Source organism: Chiloscyllium plagiosum, chromosome 11 (genome assembly GCF_004010195.1).
Source record: "Chiloscyllium plagiosum isolate BGI_BamShark_2017 chromosome 11, ASM401019v2, whole genome shotgun sequence".
Lineage (NCBI taxonomy): Eukaryota > Metazoa > Chordata > Chondrichthyes > Orectolobiformes > Hemiscylliidae > Chiloscyllium > Chiloscyllium plagiosum.
In genome coordinates this window covers 62,227,524-62,250,153 of record NC_057720.1, presented here as the reverse complement: position 1 = coordinate 62,250,153, position 22,630 = coordinate 62,227,524, and the positions used below count along the sequence as shown (strand labels likewise).

Here is a 22,630-nt window from a genome sequence, read left to right as displayed (position 1 = left end):
ACATTAGTACCAAACTCTTCCTGTTTAATGGAGACCACTTCAAATAAATTCTTCCTACAAATATTAACCTAATTTGCCTTCAATAAAGAATACATTTTCTCACGAGAGTCATTTTTGTTTCTGTTATTCAGAAATAGCAGGTGTGGTCAACTTGGGAAGGATTTCTGTCCTGTCGAGCACCTAGACAGTAGTCATTTCAGGAAGCATGTATCACCTCTAAACATATTGGAAATTATTTTCCTTTTACCATGATGTGAAATGCAAGTGTTTCTGCTATAATGCATGTTTCTTCAACACAAACTGGCTTTAAAATGATTGAAGAATTTAGACCATCATTTGTAGAATACAAACTTTCCTTACCTGCATTGGCTATAACACGATTTTCTATAATACGAGATTGCACAAGAATGAAACTATCACGTTATGTCAGAATCGACTGTATTTTATTTACAAAGGTAAAGCATAGAACATAGAACATTACAGTGCAGTACAGGCCCTTTAGCCCTCAATGTTGCACCGACCTTTGGAACCAATCTGAAGCCCATCTATTCCATTCTTGTCCATATGCCTATCCAATGACTATTTAAATGCCCTTAAAGTTGGCGAGTCTACTATTGTTGCAGGCAATGCATTCTATGCCCCGACTACTCTCTGAGTAAAGAAACTACCTCTGACATCTGTCCTATATCTATCACCCCTCAATTTAAAGCTATGTCCCCTCATGCTAGCCATCACCATCAAAGGAAAAAGGCTCTCACTGTCCACCCTATCTAACCCTCTGATTATTTGATGTGTCTCAATTGAATCACCTCTCAACCTTCTCCTCTCTTATGAAAACAGCCTCAAGTCCCTCAGCCTTTCCTTGTAATGCCTTCCTTCCACACCAGCAACATCCTAGTCAAGCTCCTCTGAACCCTTTTCAAAGCTTCAACATTCTTTCTGTAATGCAGTGACCAGAATTGCATGCAATACTCCAAATGCAGCCGCACCAGAGTTTTGTACAGCTGCAACATGACCTCGTGGTTCCGAAACCCAAACTCTCTACCAATAACAGCTAACACACTGTATGCCTTCTTAACAACCCTATCAACCTGGTGACAACTTTCAAGGATCTATGTACATGGACACAGAGATCTCTCTGCTCATCTACACTACCAAGAATCTTACCATGAGCCCAGTACTCTGCATTCCTGTTACTCCTTCCAAAGTGAATCATCTCACACTCTTCTGCATTAAACTCCATTTGCGATCTCTCAGTCCAGCTCTGTAGCTAATCTATGTCCATCGGTAACCTACAACATCCCTCATCACTATCCATAACTCTACCGATCTTAGTGTCATCTGCAAATTTACTAACCCATCTCCTATGTCCTCATCCAGGACATTTATAAAAATGAAAACAGCAGTGGACCAAAACAGATCCTTGTAGTACATCACTAGTAACTGAAATTCAGGATGAACATTTCCCATCAACCACCACCCTCTATCTTCTTTCAGCTTGCCAAATTCTGATCTAAACCGTTTAATCACCCTCAATCCCATGCCTCCATATTTTGTGCAATAGCCTACCGCGGGAAACCTTATCAAATGCCTTACTGCAATCCATATATACCACATTTTTACTCTCATCCAGCTGTTTGGTCATCTTCTCAAAGAACTCAATAAGGTTTGTGAGGCACAACCCACCCTTCACAAAACCGTGTTGATTATCCCTAATCAACTTATTCCTTTCTAGATGATTATAAATTCTACCTCTTATAACCCTCTCCAACACTTTACCCAGAATCAAAGTAAGGGTCACTAGTTTATAATTACCAGGGTTGTCTCTACTCCCCTCCTTGAACAAGGGAACAATATTTGCTACCCTCCAGTTTTCTGGCACTATTTCTGTAGACAATGACGACATAAAGCCAAAGGCTCAGCAATCTCCTCCCTGGCTTCCCAGAAAGTCCTAGGACAAATCCCATCCAGCCCAGGGGACTTCTATTTTCACACTTTCCAGAATTGCTAACATGCACCTCAATCCCATCTCGTCTAGTAGCCTATAACTCAGTATTCTCCTCGACAACACCCTATCTCTTCTGACTCCACACACAACTTCCCACTACTAGGCTTGATTGGCCCTAATCTTACTCTAGTCATTCTTTTATTCCTGATATACCTATAGAAAGCTTTAGAGTTTTCCGTGATCCTATATGCCAACAACTTCTCATGTCCCCTTCTGGTTCTTCTTAGCTCTCTCTATCAGTCTTTCCTGGCTAACTTGTAACTCTCAAGTGCCCTAACTGAGCCTTCATGTCTCATCCTCACATAAGCCTTCCTCTTCCACTTGACAAGAGCTTCAACTTCCTTCGTAATCCACGGGTCCCACGCTCATCAACTTCCTCCCTGCCAGTCCAGTGCATACTTATCAAAGACAAGCAGTAGCTGTTTCTTGAATAAGCTCCACATTTCAATTGTGACCATCCCCTGCAGTTTCCTTTCCAAATGCATACATCCTAACTCTTGCCTAATCGCACCGTAATTGCCTTTCCCCCAGCTATTGCTCTTGCTCTGTGAGAAATGCCTATCCCTTTCCATCACTAAAGCAACTATAACCAAATTATGGTCACTATCACCAAAGTGCTCACCTATCTGCAAATCTAACACCTGGCTGGGTTCATTATCCAGTACCAAATCTAAAGTGGCCTCGCCCCTTGTTGGCCTGTCTACATACAGTTTCAGGAAACCCTCCTGCACATATTGAACAAAAACTGATCCATCTAAAGTACTTGAACTAAAGTATTCCCAGTCAATATTTGGAAAGTTAAAGACCCCATAACAACTACCCTGTCACTCTCGCTCCTATCGAAGATTATCTTTGCTATCCTATCCGCTACATCTCTGGAACTATTTGGAGACCCACAGAAAACTCCCAACAGGGTAACCTCTCCTTTGCTGTTCCTTAACTCAGCTCATACCAGCTCAGTAGATGAGTCCACAAATGTTTTCTCTGCCACAGTAATACTGTCCTTGACTAACAATGCCAGACCTTCCCCAACCTCTGCCCTAACCCCCCTCTCACTCTCCCCTGCACCCACCCTTTTTTTACCATCTTCTCTGTTCTTCCTAAAACATCTAAATCCTGGAACCTGCAACAACCATTCCTGACCTGGCTCTACCCAGGACTACTAAATGGCCACAATATCAAAATCCCAGGTACCAATCCACGCTGCAAGTTCACCCACCTTCTTCTGGATGCTCCTGGCATTAAAGTGACACACTTCAAACTAACTTCTTGCTTGCCGGTGCCTTCTTGCAATCGTGAAACCTTATTTCTGACCTCATTACTCTCAACCTCCTGTATACTCGAACTACAATTAAGGTTCCCATCCCTCTGCTGAATTAGTTTAAACCCACCCAAAGAGCATAAGCAAATCTCCCCCTCCAGGATATTGGTACCCCTCTGGTTCAAGTGGAGACCATCCTGTTTGTAGAGGTCCCATCTACCCCAGAAACAGCCCAATTATCGAGGAATCCAAAACCTTCCCTCCTGCATCATTCCTGTAGCCACGTGTTCAATTCCTCTCTCTCCCTATCCCTTGCCTCACTAGCACCTGGCACAGGCAACAAACCAGACATGACAACTCTGTTTGTTCTAGTTCTAAGCTTCCTCCCTAGCTCCCTGAATTTCTGCCTTAATTCCCCATCTCATTTCCTACCTATGTCGTTGTTGCCTATGTGGACCACAACTTGGGTTACTTGAGGAAGCAGTCTTCTCCTTTGGTAGTATTGAAGTTGCTGATGTGTGCTCAATATTGGGTCACAGAACTTTGGACAAGGAACCAATTTTCATACACAAGCCTGCACATTGTTGGCAGGCTATTCTAACTATGCTAGGCCCAAACCCAGCAGCACAGAGAATGATTGTATACTTGTCTTTCCTTCCCTTGCCCTCAGATCAAACACACATCAAATCTCAGGAATTACTGGTATGCATGATACAGAACAGTGTGGGGCACAGAGAAAACTTGTGATAATAATATAACAAGCAATTGTGAATTGTATTCTGTACTCAGTGGAAAACAAAATTGAGTGGACGCATGTAAAATGGACTGATTCATTACTGCCTGCTTTAGATTACAGTTCAGAATAAATTTATGCCAACGTATTTCTGAACTGAACCATCTGAGCAGCTGTCATGATTGAGAAAAAATAACCTAAGCCTAACAACATTAAAGTAGACAGGAAAATATGGGGCATGGAAAAAGAGTGGGCCATATACACAAGGTGATGATGGTGTAGAATCTCAATCCATTGCACTTGTCACACATGTTCCAACGTTCGTTGTTTTCTCCTGTGGGAGGCGGACGAGGTTGGTTGAGACACTAGTTTTGTAGTTTAGATACTCTGCACCCTGATACAGGCAAAAGTATCACGTGCAGGCCAGTCTGCTGGAACATGACAGTCGTGTTCCGCCGCAACCTAATGCTATAGAAAATTGCGCTGTAGAATATCGCTACTAGAAAATCAGTATATCCAGTCAAAAGTTTGCTTTATCCAAACAATGTCCCCAATTCATCAATCGCATTATAGTCAATTCGCACTGATGAAATGTGTGTTATAGCAGGACAACCGGGATATGGATAAATGGATAAGTGGATATTGTAGTGGTTGCAATGAGGTTGGCCAGGTGGACCTCATAGGATATGAATTCCCTGATTGGACCAGATTAACAGTCTCAATCAGGGAGCCCTGGCTGACAGACATAAACAGGAGTGTCAGACATCCTGCTCACACCGAGAGCTGGATCAGTGTCAAGGACTCTCCACCTGTAAACATAGGTGACTTGGTGAGGGGATACCAGCCTCTGTGGAGTTATTTCAGATTCCTTCAGAGAGTTAAAAACACACTAAAACAGGTTATTTCCTACTCAAAGATAGCAATTAAAAGTATTACCTCTGGAAATACGGGTATTTACTATTTTAGACCAGGGCAAGCTGTGTAACTCCATCCACCTGTTTAGACTAGTGAAAAGTTTCTTCATCCCCCCTCACTGACCCATCCCCACCAATGACCTGCACTCCCTCATCACCTTCTTAGTCTTTATAGAAATTCCCATTTGGCTAACATCTAGAGTCCAGAAAATAAAGTTAGAAATGTATAGTGCTGTATATGCACCAAAATATGAACAAGGAGAATTCCACTTCACCCATACCCCTGCATTCTAAAACTGTGCCTGCTATATAAATGCAGCTTTGGATGACTGCTGTCCAGAACTCCGCGTAGAGGAAAGAAATTACAATCACTTCCATGCGCTGAATCTGACACGAATGGGTGGAAGTTCCAATCAGAGTTCACATGCAGGCTACATTCTTGCATATAATATTTTGACAGCGCTGTTAAACCTTTTAAAATTAATGCATTAACCTTGCACTAAAATAGCATGACTACAAATATATGAGAGCACATTAAACCTCTCTATGTGAAGGTAGTGATTCCCATAGTTGAATTAACCTATGCTTCGCCAGATCGATGATGCAGAAACCTGTACTTGCAAAAGTTTACTGCAAAAGAAAATGCAGAAATAAAATTTGTAGGTGGAAAACAAGTAATAAAAAAGGCTTGACGTGATTTGTTTCTTTGCTCAACAGAACAACATTGCCTCAAATATCGGGCCTAATTTGGGAAACAGAGATTTCTAAGGACTGGATAGACATGGTTAGAGTGCCACCTAGAGCACACATTGGCAACTTGCTCTTTTCCAGTAGATTACATTTCCTCACGAAGAAGATGCAAGCACCACACAGTCACTGAGAAGGTATGTCCTTTTATGATGGCAATCAAAGCTCAGAATGGACTGCAGTAGCTGAGACCAGAATCCTGGAAATAGACGTCAGGTAGTTGCTATTCACAGGATCATGAAGTATTCCAGCTCAGATGTGGCCATTTGGTCCATCAGGTGCGTTTCCACCTCAGCCCCGATCCAATTTCACTCTCCTGCTTCTTCCGTTCTCCTTTAATATTCTTCATTTCCAACCAATGATCTCTTTAAAGATTTTTATGGGCTATGGTTCACAAGTGCTTTGTGATTAATAATCTTTTAACCACCTCCTGTCTGAAGAGAAAGCTCACCCCTGATTCTTTTGGTAACCACCTAATATTTGTGCATCCATCAGCCATAGAAGCAAACTATCAGGATCATGATCAATCTTAAAACTAGATCAGTTCTTCAAATAAAACCATTATTATAATCCCAGCTGATGGTAATACTGGACATATCAGATTCAATAGTGAAACTGTCTTAATTGGTCATGTTTTTTAAAAAAATGGCACTTTCATTGAAACATGAGCACACCAGGCTGTAGACATTTGAGTACAGGAGTTGGGAAGTCATATTGAGGTTGGACAGGATATTGGTGAGATCTCTTCTGGAGAACTGTATCCAGTTCTGGTCACCCAGTTATAGCAAGGATGTTATTAAACTGGAGAGGGTTCAGAAGAGATTTACTAGAATGTTGCCAAGTATGGAAGGTTTGAGTTATAAAGAAACACTGGATAGGCTGGGACTTTTTCCACTGGAGCGTAGGAGGTTGAGAGGTGATCTTCTCAAGGTTTTATAAAATCATGAGGGCTATAAATAGGATTAATGGTAGGGTCTCTTCCCTAGGAAGGAGGATTGCAAGACATGAGGGTCATAATTTTAAGGTGAGAGGAGAGAGATTTAAAAAAGGTATGAGGGGCAAATCTTTTGCATAGAGGGTGGTTCGTGTGTGGAATGAAGTTCCTGAGGAAGTAGTGAATGGGGGCACAGTTACAACATTTAAAAGACTCTTAGATAAGTATATAAATAGGAAAGGTTGGGAGGGATATGGACCAGGAGTAGGAAGTGGGATTAGTTTAGTTTGGGATTATGGTCGAGATGGACGAGTTGGACCGAAGGGTCTGTTTCGGTGCTCTATGCCTCTATAGAACTGAAGTTTATTACACAAAAGAAATAGAAATAAAATAGAATGAAGCAACTGAAAACAACAGAATTTGAAAGATTTCAAAATGTACATCAAAACAAAGTCCTATCTACTCCCCAACACCATCAATTCACAGTTACTCAAAAACCGGAGAAATTATTTTCTTATCAACTCTGTAGGTTTTGACTTTACGATTTCCTCTCAGTTTCGATTCTTTGAGCTGTGAGGTCTTTTCCCCTGGAATATTTACATAGCCGTAATCTTAGATTTTCTCAGCAATACAGACTTTCCTGGTGTGGAAAGTTCACAAATGATACCCTTTCACAGAGGTAACTTAATTCCTTAATTGCTCTGAACAAGCTCTATTTTTCTGAGAGAAACTGAAGTTACACCTAACTGAAGTAAGGCCATTCGGCCCATCGAGTCTACTCTGCCATTTAATCATGGCTGATGGGCATTTCAAGTCCAGAAGATGCAGAAGATAGAGTCTGGGGTGGGGGTAAAGAGTAAACCATAGTTAGGGATAGAGCCCAAACAGAGAGAAAAACAGTTGGACAGTCAAAGGCGTCGATAACGATCTGGCTGGGAGGGTGAATAATGGAAACGGTTAGTGACTAACAAAAAGTAGTGTGTAATGGCAGGCTGTATGATAATAGGGCCTGGTGCATGGGGATTAGAAATGTGGAGATTTAGAGCTGTATCCGTTCTAAGAGATAAACAAGGAGAATTCCACAGCACCAATACCCTCGGGTTCTAAAAACCGTGTCTGAAAGGTGACACATTGGCTCAGTGGTTAGACCAGGGACTTGGGTTTGATTCCAGCCTCAGGGGGCTGTTGTGGAGTTTGTGCATTCTTCCTATGTCTGTGCGGATTTCTGCCACGTGCTCCAGTTCCCTCCCACAATCCAAAAGTGTCCAAGCTAAATTGCCCATTGTGTCTAGGGATGTGCAGGCAAGTGGGCACAGGCAACATACCAGCTTTGCCACATGGTCATGGCCAATCTCAAATTTACAATGCAGTTCAGCCCCTCAATGCTGCACCAACACCTTGTATTGTAATGCTTCTGCAAAGGTGCGTAGAGACAGCTACCCATGTTCTCCATCAGAACAGGTCACATCTTAGGGCTCTTTACTTGCTATCTTAGCCCTCACTCACTTTATACTTAAGCGGACATTCACAACACCTCTGCCTTGCACAGACAATCTGGCAGCTTGAGGAGGCAGGCATGCTGGTGTACTGCACTGTATCATGTCAGTGTCACACCTAAAGTGTTTACCCACAGCAGAGATGATGCTGCATGCAGTACTGCGAGTGGTAGACCATGAGCTTTGGTGGAAGGTGGGTACAAAGGTAGCAGAGGAAACCCTGCTTACCTTGTGAAGTGTAGAAGATGAATAAACATTTGTAATATCTGTGTGTTCCTCTTTACCATGGACACCACAGAGGCCTGATTGGCTACTTCAGACCAGGTTGGTAGTGTCTAGTAACACAGCCTCCTCTGGAGGTCTTGGGGAAAGCGGAGAGCCCTCCTCCCACCTCTCCATTCATGAAGACCTCCACATTTGTCTATGTGAAAGGGGATGACCACTTGCTTCTCTAAGCGATGTTGTTTGGAATTGCAAATCTGCAAACTCGGGGCTGTTCCTGGCTTGCAGTGTTTCAAAGAACGTGCAGTCAGCCATTAAGGGTGGTGCCCATGGCATAAACGGTTAGCATTTAAGCTGTTGCTGAGCGCAAGATTGTGTGAGAATGGTACCGTGGAGTTGTGATGTATACTTAACGTGATGAGCAGCAGAGAATTGTGTGTGAAAGGTCAACAGGACTCGCAGTCAGAAACCTTGATGAAAATCTCCAAAATTGACACTGAGCCAAAACATGGGAAAATAAAGTCCTATCAATTTGGTCAGGCAGTATTTGCTTTTTGGAAATCCATACCAACTGAACTTGATACATTCATATTTCTTCAGATACATACTATCTTTATCCCATACTAGACAGCTTAAGCATCAAGAATTTATTCTCTGGAAATAATTTTGCCCCAGTTTGGTGGAAGGACTAAGTACAGTATCAAGCTCTGGTGTCTGCTGGGGGGTTTTCAAGGTATTACTTGGAACAAGGCAGGCAAAATAGAAAGTTCCCAGTCCCTGACCTGGGTTAGGCAAGGTGACTATCGTACTAGGCTCAATGAGGTGTGAAGGAGAAAGTGAGGCTTGCAGATGCTGGAGATCAGAGTCGAGAGTGTGGTGCTGGAAAACACAGCAGGTCAGGCAGCATAAGCCCTAAGAAATGAAGGGCTTATGCCTGAAACGTCGATTCTCTTGCTTCTCGGATGCTGCCTGACCTGCTCAGCTTTTCCAGCACCACACTCTCAACTCAATGAGGCATGGTAACTCTTGGCCAGGCCTGCCCAAGTGGGTGGCACGATAGTTCAGTGGTTAGCACTGCTGCCTCACAACACCAGAGACTAGGGTTCAATTTCCCCCTCAGGCGACTGTCCGTGTGGAGTTTGCACATTCTCCCAGTGTCTGCGTGGGTTTCCACCGGGTGCTCCGGTTTCCTCTCACAGTCCAAAAATGTGCAGGTTAGGTGAATTAGCCATGCTAAATTGCCCGTAGTATTAGGTGTAGGGGTAAATGTAGGGGAATGGGTCTGGGTGGGTTGCTCTTTGGAGGGTCGGTGTGGACTTATTGGGCCGAAGGGCCTGTTTCCACACTAAGTAATCTAATCTAATATTTGCTGGTACCATGGTAGCCAGCTGATAGTCCAGGCCCGCATCCCTAATAGAAATCTTCCATTCAATATATCCTTAGGTTCAAAACAGTTCGTGGAAGAGGAAATAATTGTTGCCTGTGAAGCATTACTTGACACCGCTCATTCCCGCCCCACTCCCATTCCTTGGACAATGAAGACGTACCAATAGTGGCATCTTTGGAATGTTTTGATTCTGAAATTGAGCACTACAACAGAGATAGCCTGAAAAGAAAGGGACCAATTTTCTGGTGTGGGGGGGAAGATTTAAGTAACCAAAGCTTACTAAAGATTCTGCATGCAGTTTTTATCAGTGAATTAATGGGCTGCGTACATTTCACATCATGCATGTCACCTAAACTAGTACTTACACAAAATAAAGCTGTAATTTCATCACAATAGTAATTAGCACTCATTTTAATTACACCACTGTGTCAAATAATAGCAATTAAGGAAAGAGTCAGGAGTGAAGTAACATCCCAGGGATTGGAAATGCACAGCATTGATATTATCACTCTATGTGTCAAAAATGAATGCTCCAAACTCTCTACTGTACAGGTATTCAATTTAAATATTCACGCTAACTATTTTTCCGAAATTCTCCGCAAAGTAATTCTGGGTTTTATGCAAATTATAGAATCAATTCTGTCGTATTTGCTCTAAAAGAACAGGAAGGATGTTGAAATAACTCCACAGATGCCATATCCCATCACCAAGTCACCCTTTGTTTGCACATGGAGCTCCCTCAGAGTCAGCTCTCAGAGTGAATGTGATGTCTGACATTCCTTTTCTTATCTGTTAGTTAGGGCTCCCTGAGTGGACCAGGCTAACAGCCCCAATAAGGGAACTCCTATCCTATGAGGTCCACCTGGCTTTACAATCAATACAGAATTTGAATGTGAATCGTTTACTGTCACTTGTATTTTACAGTGAATAATTCAGTAAAATACAGTGAGAAGCTTCAACTGTTCCCATAATCCAGTGCTATTTTGAATAGTTTAAGAATGAAAAGAGTAAAAATATATAAATGAAAGAGAGTCTAACTTCATTCTACTGCCTCCACCATGAGGCCTGAGCCCTGAGTCAGCTGACCAGCAGCATGCGTGCCTCCTCCAACTGCCACTCCACACATGGCCTCCTTTTTCTGCTGCACCTATGCTGCTGACTGACCCGCCAAAAGAAAAGAAAAATGAAATTTTAAAAAAAGAAAGAAAAAGAGCAGAAGAAAATAGAAGAAAAAAAGAAGTAAAGCAGATGGGAACGGATGAGCCACGGGCAAGAGCCTGCATGCGGCCCTGCTACTCTGCCACGATCTTGGAATAGAAGTGTATAGTCATACAGTAAAGAAAAGCTCAGGCTGAATTGTACAATGGATAGGTGCACATTGTATTGGTGAGCCCTGCCCAGAAGTAAAGTCAGGTATAAACTGACCCACTTTAAAAAGCCAGCTCAGCTGCTGCCTTTATTAAAAGAGCAGCCATTCTGGTGTATGATCCAAGTGATATGAAGATGCATGTGAGAACATCAGGTAAAAATGGGACAGAGTTAGCTGTGCTGCTCTGACAAAACATATGTTCTTGGCGATGCACTGGAGGAGACTAATGTACTGGCACCCCACTCTTCCAAAAACAATCTCCTCTGGGAGACAAATTCTCAAATGAAGTAACATGCAGTGAATTAAACACCATACAGTACTCAAGCCTTGTTATTATGGTTGGTTAAGACCCAGATATCCATCATTCTGTTGAAGCTTCGCAATAGTTTCTACCCTACTGTTGATAGAATACTGAATGGGTTCACAAACTCTTAACATTCACCAATACCTGTCTTTTTGTTTTTGCTGCTATTTACCTATTATTTACTATCTATGCTACTTAACTCTGTGATCTGCCTGTATTGCTCGCAAGATAAAACTTTCCACTGTGCATCGGTACACATGACAATAAATTCAATTCAATTCAAGCTCCTGAACTCCTGCTTGATTGAGGTTAGTTCAATTTACAACAAACTGGAGAACAAAGGTCAATCTGCCTTTGTGGCTCAATACATGCTAGGTGGAGAACATGTCCATCGAGCCATGAATGAAGATGTAAGGGGTCTACTTCCAACATAATGGAATGATACTACAGAGGAACCTCAAATATCCGAATACCAATTATCTAAAATGTTGCAGTAAAGTGGTGTGTGTGTGTGCGTGTGCGCTATTTGGAGACTTAACCCACAAAGGCAGCAGCAGCAGCAATCTTGTTGTTGGTGTCCAGTCCGGCTGCACCGGAGAAGGGGTGGGGGTGGATGGGATGGGGTGGGATGGGGGGGAAGGGAGGCAGTGTTTGACAGGGTTGCAGTCAGGGACAGGCAGGGGGTGGTGTTGTGGGTGGGGTCTCACAAACTGTGATGTTGCCTTACCTCCTGAACGGGGAGCAGACTTTAAAAACTCTGAGCCCCAGAGGAAAGGCATTTAATCAATTAACCAAATAATCAATTATCTGAACGAAATAGTGCCCGCCCATCTCGTTTGGATAATCAAGGTACCCCTATATTCTGTTGCATTTATGCGGCTTTTGCCGAACATTTCATTTGTGTATATAAACACCAAAAACAAGAGTGGACATTGATAATTGATTCAATGCTAAATAAACTATTCTCAGTACCCACTACGCTGCCCAATTATGCTACCCACTATATCATGGCTCAGACCTACCTGCAGTGGGTTTTTCATTTGTGATTGTGGAATTCTGGTAGATGGAGCGTCTTCCATTCTGCGGCTGTCCAATCACAGGTGTGGCTGGAGAGTTTACATTGGATAGAATACAACCCGTAACCCTCTAGGAGAAAGTTCAAAAAGAGGTGATAAACAACTCAGGTTATTAGCATCTCTCACTATTTCAGAGTTTGTTCACAATGATACTAATTAGCTTCTACAGTTGCGAGCAGATGATAACAGCTTCCTTGAGTAAACAGAGTTTTTGATCTTATTATTTCCAATTAGCACATCAGTTAAATGTTAAAGTACTTTATTTCACAGCTTCTTTAACTGGTGGTGTATTTGAACTAATTTTGACTTTAAAAGCCCCAGAATTTCACTTATTATTCTTGCAATAAGCTGCAAAGTTTCAGTTCAATTGTCTCAATGCGGTATTTATATCAGGCAGAACTGTATTTAAGCATCATGGGTCTTATCTCTCAACTGAGGTGCAGGCCAGGCACTTGTACAGTCCCAGGGAAGGTCTCACAAACCATGGGCCAATCAAGCCTTGGCAAACCCGCCCAGTTGGAGCTGCCAGCCAAGCTGAGGCTGCTAGCTCTTTCTCCTCTGGAAGAGGATTCCTTCTCATTGTTGCTAAATGTCAGAAGTTAAAAATTCTGGTTAGATAAAGCTGAATTTATATGCTTTTCTCATTAGAGTTTTATTTCTAGTTCACCCACCACAAACTCAACTACACTGATTACTTGCTCCTTTTATTAATGCACCCAGTTCTCACTCAATTAGCCCTTAATTAACATTTGAAGTCATGTGTTCTCTAACTCCTATTAGATGATAACAGCTGTGTTTTGTCAAATAATTGAAATTGGCTTCACATAAAGAACTAAGTAGTGACTCTGCAATAGCAACATTACACAAATAGCAACTAATTATTGAAGAAATAAAGTGGTTCTGGACACTGGAAAGCACATTGCCAGAACGGCAATTTCTGACTCAATTTCTGTCTCCTCCTGTAATCTTTCTTTTTATCTTGAGTTAAATCAATATTACTACAGTTACAGCTCCTCTGAACTTCCTTCTCCTGTTTCCTGGATCATCATACCACTGTCCCATGTGCTTCTAGCTTGCCAACATATCTTCACATGATTGGAATCAAAATTGACTGCACTATCTTCCAGGCTTATATTATGTTTTATATTACTATTTCGCCTTGTTGATACATGAATCTGTCTTAGGCCTTCATTGAGGTTTTGCAGTTTATTAAAAGGAAAACACACCAAAAAAAAAAGAAGGCCTTCTTTATAGAATGGGGGAATTTGAAAACAAAAAGAATATATCGTTTTCTTGAACTTTAAAAATTAAAAATTGGTAGCATAGTGGTAGATGACACTGTCCATTGAAGCAATCTCATGTTAAACTCTTTCCCTTTGATATTCATAACCAGGTGTAGAAGCAGTTTACAGTACAGGTAGTTTCAGATCAGTCCTCTACTTAGTCAATGGGGTATGAGTATGGTGCTTTCTGAATTATTTAAACTCCATCTGAAATGAGAGCTGAAGTTCAAATTAATAAACAGACACCCTTCACAGGCACCTCCTCAGACAGAGTCATAGTCATACAGATGTACAGCATGGAAATAGACCCTTCCGTCCAACTCCTCCATGCTGACCAGATATCCTACATAAATCTCATCCCATTTTCCAGCATTTGGTCCATATCCATCTAAACCCTTCCTATTCATATATCCGTCCAGGTGTCTTTTAAATGTTGCAATTGTACCAGCTTCCTCTAGCAGCTCACTCCATACACACATGACCTTCTGCATGAAAAAGCTGCCTCTTAGGTCCATTTTAATTCAGATAGGAAGAAGATCAGAATTGCAGGCAATATTCCAAGTGGCCTAACCAATGTCCTGTACAGCTGCAACATGACCTCCCAACTCCTGTACTCAATACTCTGACCAATAAAGGAAAGCATACGAAACATCTTCTTCACTATCCTCTCTACCTGTGACTCCACTTTCAAGGAGCTTTGAACCTGCACTCCAAGATCTCTTTGTTCAGCAACACTCCCTAGGACCTTACCATTAAGTGTATAAGTTCTGCTAAAATTTGCTTTCCCAAAATGCAGCACCTCGCATTTATCTGAATTAAACTCCATCTGCCACTTCTCAGCCCATTGGCCCATCTGGTCCAGATCCCATTGTAATCTGAGGTATCCCTCTTCGCTGTCCATTATACCTCCAATTTTGGTGTCATCTGCACATACAGCATATACAGCTCTTGGCCCATACAAATAGCAGTACAAAATGCAGCCAAGATAGCAGGTTAAATCCTATTGCTTTTATGTGGCACAAAAACAGTATCAAAATTATGTCTGTCCAAAATACAGCAGAATTCATAAAGACTATTGTCCTGCAGGCCTTGATCTGCTTCTGTATCTGAGAAGTAAAATATAGATAGCAAACTCCTTGTCTTTGCTGAATGAAAGGTTCAATCACGATTGCTTTCAGCTAAACCATCTTTCTCTGTGATGTTCTGACGATGTGTTATCTGAAGTATTAATTTATAATATCATCAGCTATGCATACAGACATATTGAACTTGTTGGAAATAACTTTTCAAAAATGCTGTATTTACAAAGAGCTTAAGTTGGTTGGCAGGATTCACTGAGTGGTCAACATTTTGAGAGAGATATCAAAAGGCCCAGTTTGTTAGTGTAATATACATTGGCCTGAAAGAGGGACAATCAGAGAAAATGTGACACGGGGCAGCATCCTTTGCCCTTTCTTTCATTGAAACCTCTGTCATCAACATTTGTGAGTTAAAACTGGAAGGCCTCACCACCACATGTGAAGTGTTCATAAAGGAGAAACCTGAGTCTACACCATTGTCTTAAAAAAGAGAATTAAATCAGCCATTAGGATTCAGGAAGAGACCCCATTGCTTACAGCTAACATGGAATGTGATTTTAACTGCGGATCAGTATTTGGAATAAGACTTTTTTTCAAACATTCGCTGTTACTTTAAAAGTACTTTTAAGATAACACTCTGCTAAAACTGTTTTCCAGGCTTGAAGGTTGCCTGTACAGGTATATATGTAATTCTTTTCATATGGGCAATTGGATATATTTGTACATTTAAAATTTGCCAATCATCTCTGCATCTTTGTTTGAACAAGTTTTTTTCACAATAAATAAGTTTTTGTTAGTTTGAGGAATCTGGCTGACTAGATTCTGATACTTACTTCTTTACAGTCAGTATGTATAATTGGAAATATCACCTCCCTGTTTAAATACAAACTTTCTCGAGGCTGCTGGAGGAGTGGGACAAGGATAGGAATCAGCGAGGTAAAAACAATGACTGCAGATGCTGGAAACCAGATTCTGGATCAGTGGTGCTGGAAGAGTACAGCAATTCGGGCAGCATCCGATTTTGCTGCTCGTCGGATGCTGCCTGAATTGCTGTGCTCTTCCAGCACCACTGATCCAGAACAAGGATAGGAATCAGTCTGTCTTCCTAGTTAGGTCGTGACAATGAAAAATCACTAAGGGTAACCAGGTGATGGTAAATTTGTTGGAGCAGAGCTCACGTTTTGATATTATTAGGAAGTATAGTAATTTTACTGTGCTATACGTTTATTGAGCTCCCACTGAGTGCAGTATTTTACAGGGGTAGGGGTGTGCACACAGCTCAGCTCTCCCACTATGAAAGTCTACTGGCAGCTCCAGCAGCCTTGGCACAGCCAAGAAATTAGTATCAGACAATGTCAGTTCTGCAGGAAGGAACAGATGGGAGAAAGTGAGGATCATAGATGCTGGAGAGTCAGAGTTGAAAAGTGTGACATCGGAAAAGCGCAGCAGGTCAGGCAGCATCCAAGGAACAGGAGAATCGACGTTTCGAGCATAGGGTCTTCATCAGGAATGTGGGAAGAGAAGGGGGATGAGAGATAACTAGGGGGGTGGAGATAGGCTTGAAGGAAAGGGAGCTGGGAAGGCAACAGGTGGGGGGTGATAGTCATAGGTCAGTGGGAAGGGTGGAGCGGAGAGGTGGGAAGGAAGATGGATAGGTAGGACAGGTCAAGAAGGCAGTCCTGAATTGGAGGGTTGGATCTAGGATCTAGGATGAGGTGAGGAGAGGGGAGATTTGGAAACGGGTGGAGTAGATGTTGATGCCGTGTGGTTGAAAGGTCCCAAGGTGGAAGATGCGGTGTTCATCCTCCAGTTGTTGGGTGGCTTTGATTTCGTGATAGAAGAGGCCCAGGACCTGCATGTCCTTGGTGGAGTGGGAGGGGGAGTTGAAGTGGTCAGCCACAGAGCGATGGGGTTGTTTGGTGCGTGTTTCCCACTGAAGTTCTCTGAACCACTTGGCAGGAGGGTCACTGGACCCAAAACATTAACTCTGATTTCTCTTCACAGATGTTGCCAGATCTGCTGAGCTTTTCCAGCAACTGCTGTTTTCGTTTCTGATTTACAGCATCTGCAGTTCTTTTGGTTAATATTTCAGGTTGATTGCTTTCATTCTACTCTGGATATTCTGGGCTAGTTCCGTCGTTAAAGTGATAAGAATCCCTCCCGAAAGAACAGGATCCATCAGAAACTAATAGGCAGCAATGCAGCTGTGATCATATTGCAGGAGCTGTAAGATGTGACACCAGGCTGCGCGGTCTATGTTAAATTGTAGGTGAAATGTCTTGCTGTGCCTGATGGGAGAATCCCATGTACTGCATCTGTATTCGTACAATCTATCATAAAGTGCCCCAAGGGAACAAAGAACCGGGTGAGCATTTTTAAAGTTTAGATTCACATTGTCCCCCATATGGTGCCAACACTAAGCTTTTTGAGATGGTTTTCCTGTGCGTACTACATAGTTTTAATTCAGTGTTATATCAGAGCCTGGCAATGGAGTTATTCTGCTTCTTTCACATTGCTATGCTAATTTCTATTGATCTGAAAATGTGTTGCTGGAACAGCGCAGCAGGTCAGGCAGCATCCAGGGAACAGGGGAATCGACGTTTTGGGCATAAGCCTTATGCCCGAAACGTCGATTCTCCTGTTCCTTGGATGCTGCCTGACCTGCTGCGCTGTTCCAGCAACACATTTTCAGCTCTGATCTCCAGCATCTGCAGACCTCACTTTCTCCTACGTTCTATTGATGTAAAGACAGCAATCTGATAGTATCATTGATTATCTATCAACTACTGTCTAATCCCATTTTCCTCAATGGTGTTTTTGTTAACCAAACTAAAAGCAAAACAAATTTAACAACACGAGATACCTTTTACTTGATTTCAATGTCAATTAGCAGGTTATTTGAATTAGACACTTCAAATTAGGAGCAGACTATATACTTCTTGATGGTCACCAGATCAGAAGTCCTCACGCTTGCTATAAACTCAACTTCAGATACTTCATCTGACTGTAAACCTAAGAATATCACTTTCCAACAACTGCTGTGTACATAACCTGAAGATTTGGTCCCTGATGGTTTCATTATTCCAAAGCTAATTCTTGAAATTGAATAGGGTAGTGAATTCCACGAGGTTAATACAAAAATAAAATAAATCCTAACTTGTACATTATACTAATTTTAAGGACAAGTTGCAAAAGACCACTTCACAGACCTGGATCTGAATTGAGTGAGGATTTAAACAACAAAGGTGCTCTCTGTCACCCTGTCATGGAGGTCCTAATTTTTTTTTAAGTTAATATAAAGAAGTTCAGTTAGTTTGCACAAATCTGTATACCTTTTCTGTTTTAACAGATCTGGTTTGTGTTTTGGTTCTGCTCTTCACATGCCTAGATTGGGTGGATTTTCTCTTTGGAGTATTTGCTTTCAGTCCATGGTAAATATTGAATATATTTTTATTCACTGATGTATATTGGAGATGAGCCTGTTTCTCACTGGCCTCCAATGATCTTGCCAGTCCCTTTAAGAGGAAGGTAAGTAAATAAAACACATTTTCTTAATGCGAATGTTATTCCCAAGATTTAAAAGAGAAAAAATAGTATTACTGCAGACAAGATTATCTAGTTTAGTGCTCTGCTTTGAATTTCCAGTTAATCTCCAAGGTTTTTAGAACCTTATTTTATTGAATTGGTAGGAAAGGGGTAAAGATGAAATCAGAAACTTTAGATTAGATTCCCTACAGTGTGGAAACAGGCCCTTTGGCCCAACAAGTCCACACCGACCCTCCGAAGAGCAACCCACCCAGACTCATTTCCCTATACCTAACACTATGGACAATTTAGCATGGCCAGTTCACCTGACCTGCACATCTTTGGACTGTGGGAGGAAACTGGAGCACCCAGAGGAAACCCACGCAGAACGTGCAAACTCCACACAAGACAGTTGCCCGAGGCAGAAGTTGAACCCGGGTCCCTGGAGCTGTGAGGCAGCAGTGCTAACCACTGAGCCACTGTGCCGCCCTGAACACTGAAGAATATTAAGGTAAAACATTGAATAGGGAGAAAAGTATTAAACTTGGTAGAGAAAATAGAAAAAAAGGAATGGTTAATGCTAGAGAGAAAAAAATGAGAGTATTCATATACCAAGAAATAAGTGTTAGGACAAAAAGAATTAAATAATGTGGAAAATATTTTGGCTTGTGTACAGACATTGCACAGACAGTCAGACAAACTTGCAGATAGTATCTTTCAGCTGCTCATCAGAAAAGTGATTTCTAGATCAGGAATTCTTTGTTGCCAAATGGGAGATGTATACTGACAAGCAAAAACTTAATTGGGCATGAGTTGGATTCAAACAGCACTTATTTGTTTCTGAATTGTTTTCAATGTATCAAATAATCTTGTGGATAAAAAATGATCTAATTCTGAGGCAAGTCAGTAAACATTCTCACAACCAGAAATATTAACTGAGAACTGCTACCTTACTTTCATGTAATTTCTTGTTACTGAGTAATTGAAACCAAATGAAGCCAGTGGCACGTCACTTTAGGGCAAAGAAGGTCGATGTCAACCCTCCACCACTGAATGGCCTAAAGAACTAAAGGCAAGGTCTGGACCAGAGTAGAACAAGGAAGAAAATAATGACTTAAATTTCATGGATCAAAAAGCAAAGGGGTAGTAATAGTTAGAGTAAAGAAACAAAACAATTTTCAAGAGTGAGTGTAAATGGCAGAATAATGAACTGAAAGCAAAACACATGGAAAATTAACATAAAACACAAAGAATTAAACAGGCATGTGGCAAAAAAATAAGAATCAAAATGTGCCTGAGGCTCAAGATCTAAACTGTTGAACTGAATGAGAAGTTCAGAACATTATAAATTACCTAATTGGTAGATGAGGTGTTGTTCCTCCAGCAGAATAATGCAGCAACAATTTTTGTGTTTTTTAACGACAATATGAATCCCTGTACCCCTTCTGTTTCTCTTTCTTAAATATAGGAACTACATTAGCTAGCTGCTAACATTCTCTGGTACTGCACCTCTCTAATAAATGATTAAATATGTGTTGTAATGCTTTTATCACCCCCCTAGATTATCTGAAAATAGATGAATACAATTCACCTGGACCAGGAGTTTTATCTTTTTTGAGTTTCACTCGTTTATTCAAATATACCTTTTTTAAATTTTAAATGCAATTATCTCATTATTCATCACAACATTCACTGCCATGTTGCCCTGTTCTATCTTGCTGGTAAATACTAGAGACAAATAAATTGTTAATATTTCTACCATCCCTCTTATCATTATCAGTAGGTTCCAATGCTAGCAAAATTACAAGCAGAATAAAATACTGAAGAAATAAACCCATTCGATAAATTTAATCTTTATACATCAAAGATTAGATACAATCAAGAGACAAGAATCTTTTCCAATTTATTTCTGAGGGAGATTAATAACCAAAAGGAAAACTTTGAAGAAGAGGAAGATGAAAGTTCTAGCCTGACCATTGATGAAATTAGGTAACCACTACAAAATATTGTCCAGAATTGGAAAGAGGTCCGAGTGACCATGGGCTATGTGGGATTTGTGGCACAATTGGTCCAGAGGTCCAGCAAGGCCTATCCTGATGTTGACAGCCTCTTGCTCCATCTATTATATATTTACTGAACGGTGAGGTGGGTTGCCAATTAAAGGGAATTATAGCATGTACAACACCTTATTAATGGCACAATTTGCCTCATTGATATTCAGCTATATATTTTATCCAACCAACCAAACAAGTTAGACATTAGGAAATCTTGACATGGCAAGTACCTGGTAGCTTCAATTCACTCCAAAGGACCTCCCTATAGACACCAGGCACCAACATCTCAGGGCATGCTCATAGGCACTGCACATCTTGTCCATGGAACTACCAGCATCTAAGAACCCTCATGGTAAATATCCAATCCACTTAGAGTATGGCGCTCCTACACTTCAGTACTGCACCAGCAACCAGCACTGTAATGTTGCTGCAAGGATACTGTGTACTCAGGAACACACACCAAGCTTGGACATGACCAGGCTGCATCTCCAGCTCTTCACTCACTAACGTAGTCCACACTCAATTTGAGCCTATGTAGGTGCTCACAGCATCTCACATTATTCCTGTCTTGTCTTGCCATTTACAGAAGGGAAGCTCATTGTGGTTGGCAGCAGGCCCCAGTCAAGTCATGGGGGATGGCCTTTACCCAGGGGGTCCTGAGTAAGTCAACTGCAGCCTTTGATACCAGTCTAGGGTTTGGAAACAGTCAGTCAGCCACCTGGGCTGGTCAGAGTCACTCTTCACATAAAGGGGCGAGGAGCTGAATGTTGGGCAGCCTACTGCCCATCTGGAGTCCTGTTGACCCACTGCAGGCTGTTTCCTTTCTGGAAGCAGAGACAGTGGCAGGTTTTAAAGGATTGAAAGTGAGTAGCACAGCTGTTACTTTTGGAGTAGGTGGGGCAGTATTATGAGTGAGTGAGTAGGCAGGGCAGAGGGCATGTTGGGGTGTGTGACAGTGAGGGACGGAAGATATTACAGGCATTAATGAGAGTGATAGAGCGGGAGCATTGGTGGGAGGTGAGTACAGTAGCAGAGATAGAGTGTGAGGAGAGAGAATGGTAGCACCGACACTGGTGAAGTGGAGAAGGACATTAATCTTCTTCCTCCCTGCTGGATATTTCTGCAGATGGCTGAGATTGCTTTATGAGGGTGGTAGCCTGGGACTAGGCTGGCATGGCCTGGTGTCACAGCCTTCACTGCTAATCCTGGTGGAAGAGGAAGTCCCCACATCTACATCATCCTGTCCAGGAGGACCTCCAGATCCCTACCTGAAAAATGGGGTGAGCAGAATCCTGTAAGGCAGCTCCAGACTGACAGTGCTTGACTGAGTGCACCAGTCTTTTCAAGATGGCACAGGTGCAAAGGATGCAGGTCTTTCAGTAGCTCTCTGGTGAAAGAGAATTCTTCCAGGAATTTCAGGAATGAGGATAGGATTAGACAGGAGAGACACCGTAGGGATGAGTTATACAGTTAAGACGTGTATATACTGTAACGTGTGGCATAATATGGTGAGAACTCTCACTAAGCCACACAGCATATATCCCTCGAAAAACTCAATGCAACTTGCATTTAGCCAATAAGGTAAGATTTAGCCTATCAAATATAGCCATAGAATTCCCACATTGTAGAAGCAGACCATTCAGTCCATCCAAGGCACACTGACCCTCAAAAGAGTGTCCCACCCAGCCCCTGCAACCCTGCATTTCCCATGGCTAACCCCTCCCAGCCTGTACATCCTTGGACACAATGGACAATTTAGTATGGCCGATGCACCTAAACTACACACCTTTGGTCTGTGTGAGGAAACTGGAGAAACCTACATTGGAAATTTAAGAAGGAAGTTAAAGAGAAAGTGAGAATGAGAGAAGTTAAGAAAGACAACAGAATCAATGGAGCAGAAAACTCAAGAAGGGATCACACAGTATGGTCAAGTGAAATAGGGAGGATGAGGGGAGTCATAGATTAAAAATATTATGTATGAATGCACGAAGCATAAGAAATAAGGTGGATGAGCTTGAGGCTCAGTTGGAATGTTGGCAGCTATGATGTTGTGGGGATAACTGAGAGGTGGCTTCAAGTGGACAGGGCCTGGGAAATGAATATTCAAGGCTATATGTGCTATCAAAAGGACAGACTGATGGGCAGAGGGAGTGGGTGAGGAATGATATTCAGTCCCTTGCGAGGGGGGACATAGAATCAGGAGATGTAGAGTCAGTATGGATAGAGCTGATAAATTCT

General features: G+C 41.9%; 1 protein-coding gene across 1 annotated transcript in view; it reads right to left on the bottom strand.

Moving 5' to 3' along the window:
• The window catches only part of nmnat2 (nicotinamide nucleotide adenylyltransferase 2), a 257,728-nt gene that overhangs the window by 12,859 nt on the left and 222,239 nt on the right, over positions 1–22,630 (bottom strand). Inside the window, exon 5 of the mRNA XM_043699527.1 lies at positions 12,398–12,521. Within this exon, the coding sequence (XP_043555462.1) occupies positions 12,398–12,521 (124 nt within the window). The remainder of the gene's footprint in view (positions 1–12,397; positions 12,522–22,630) is intronic.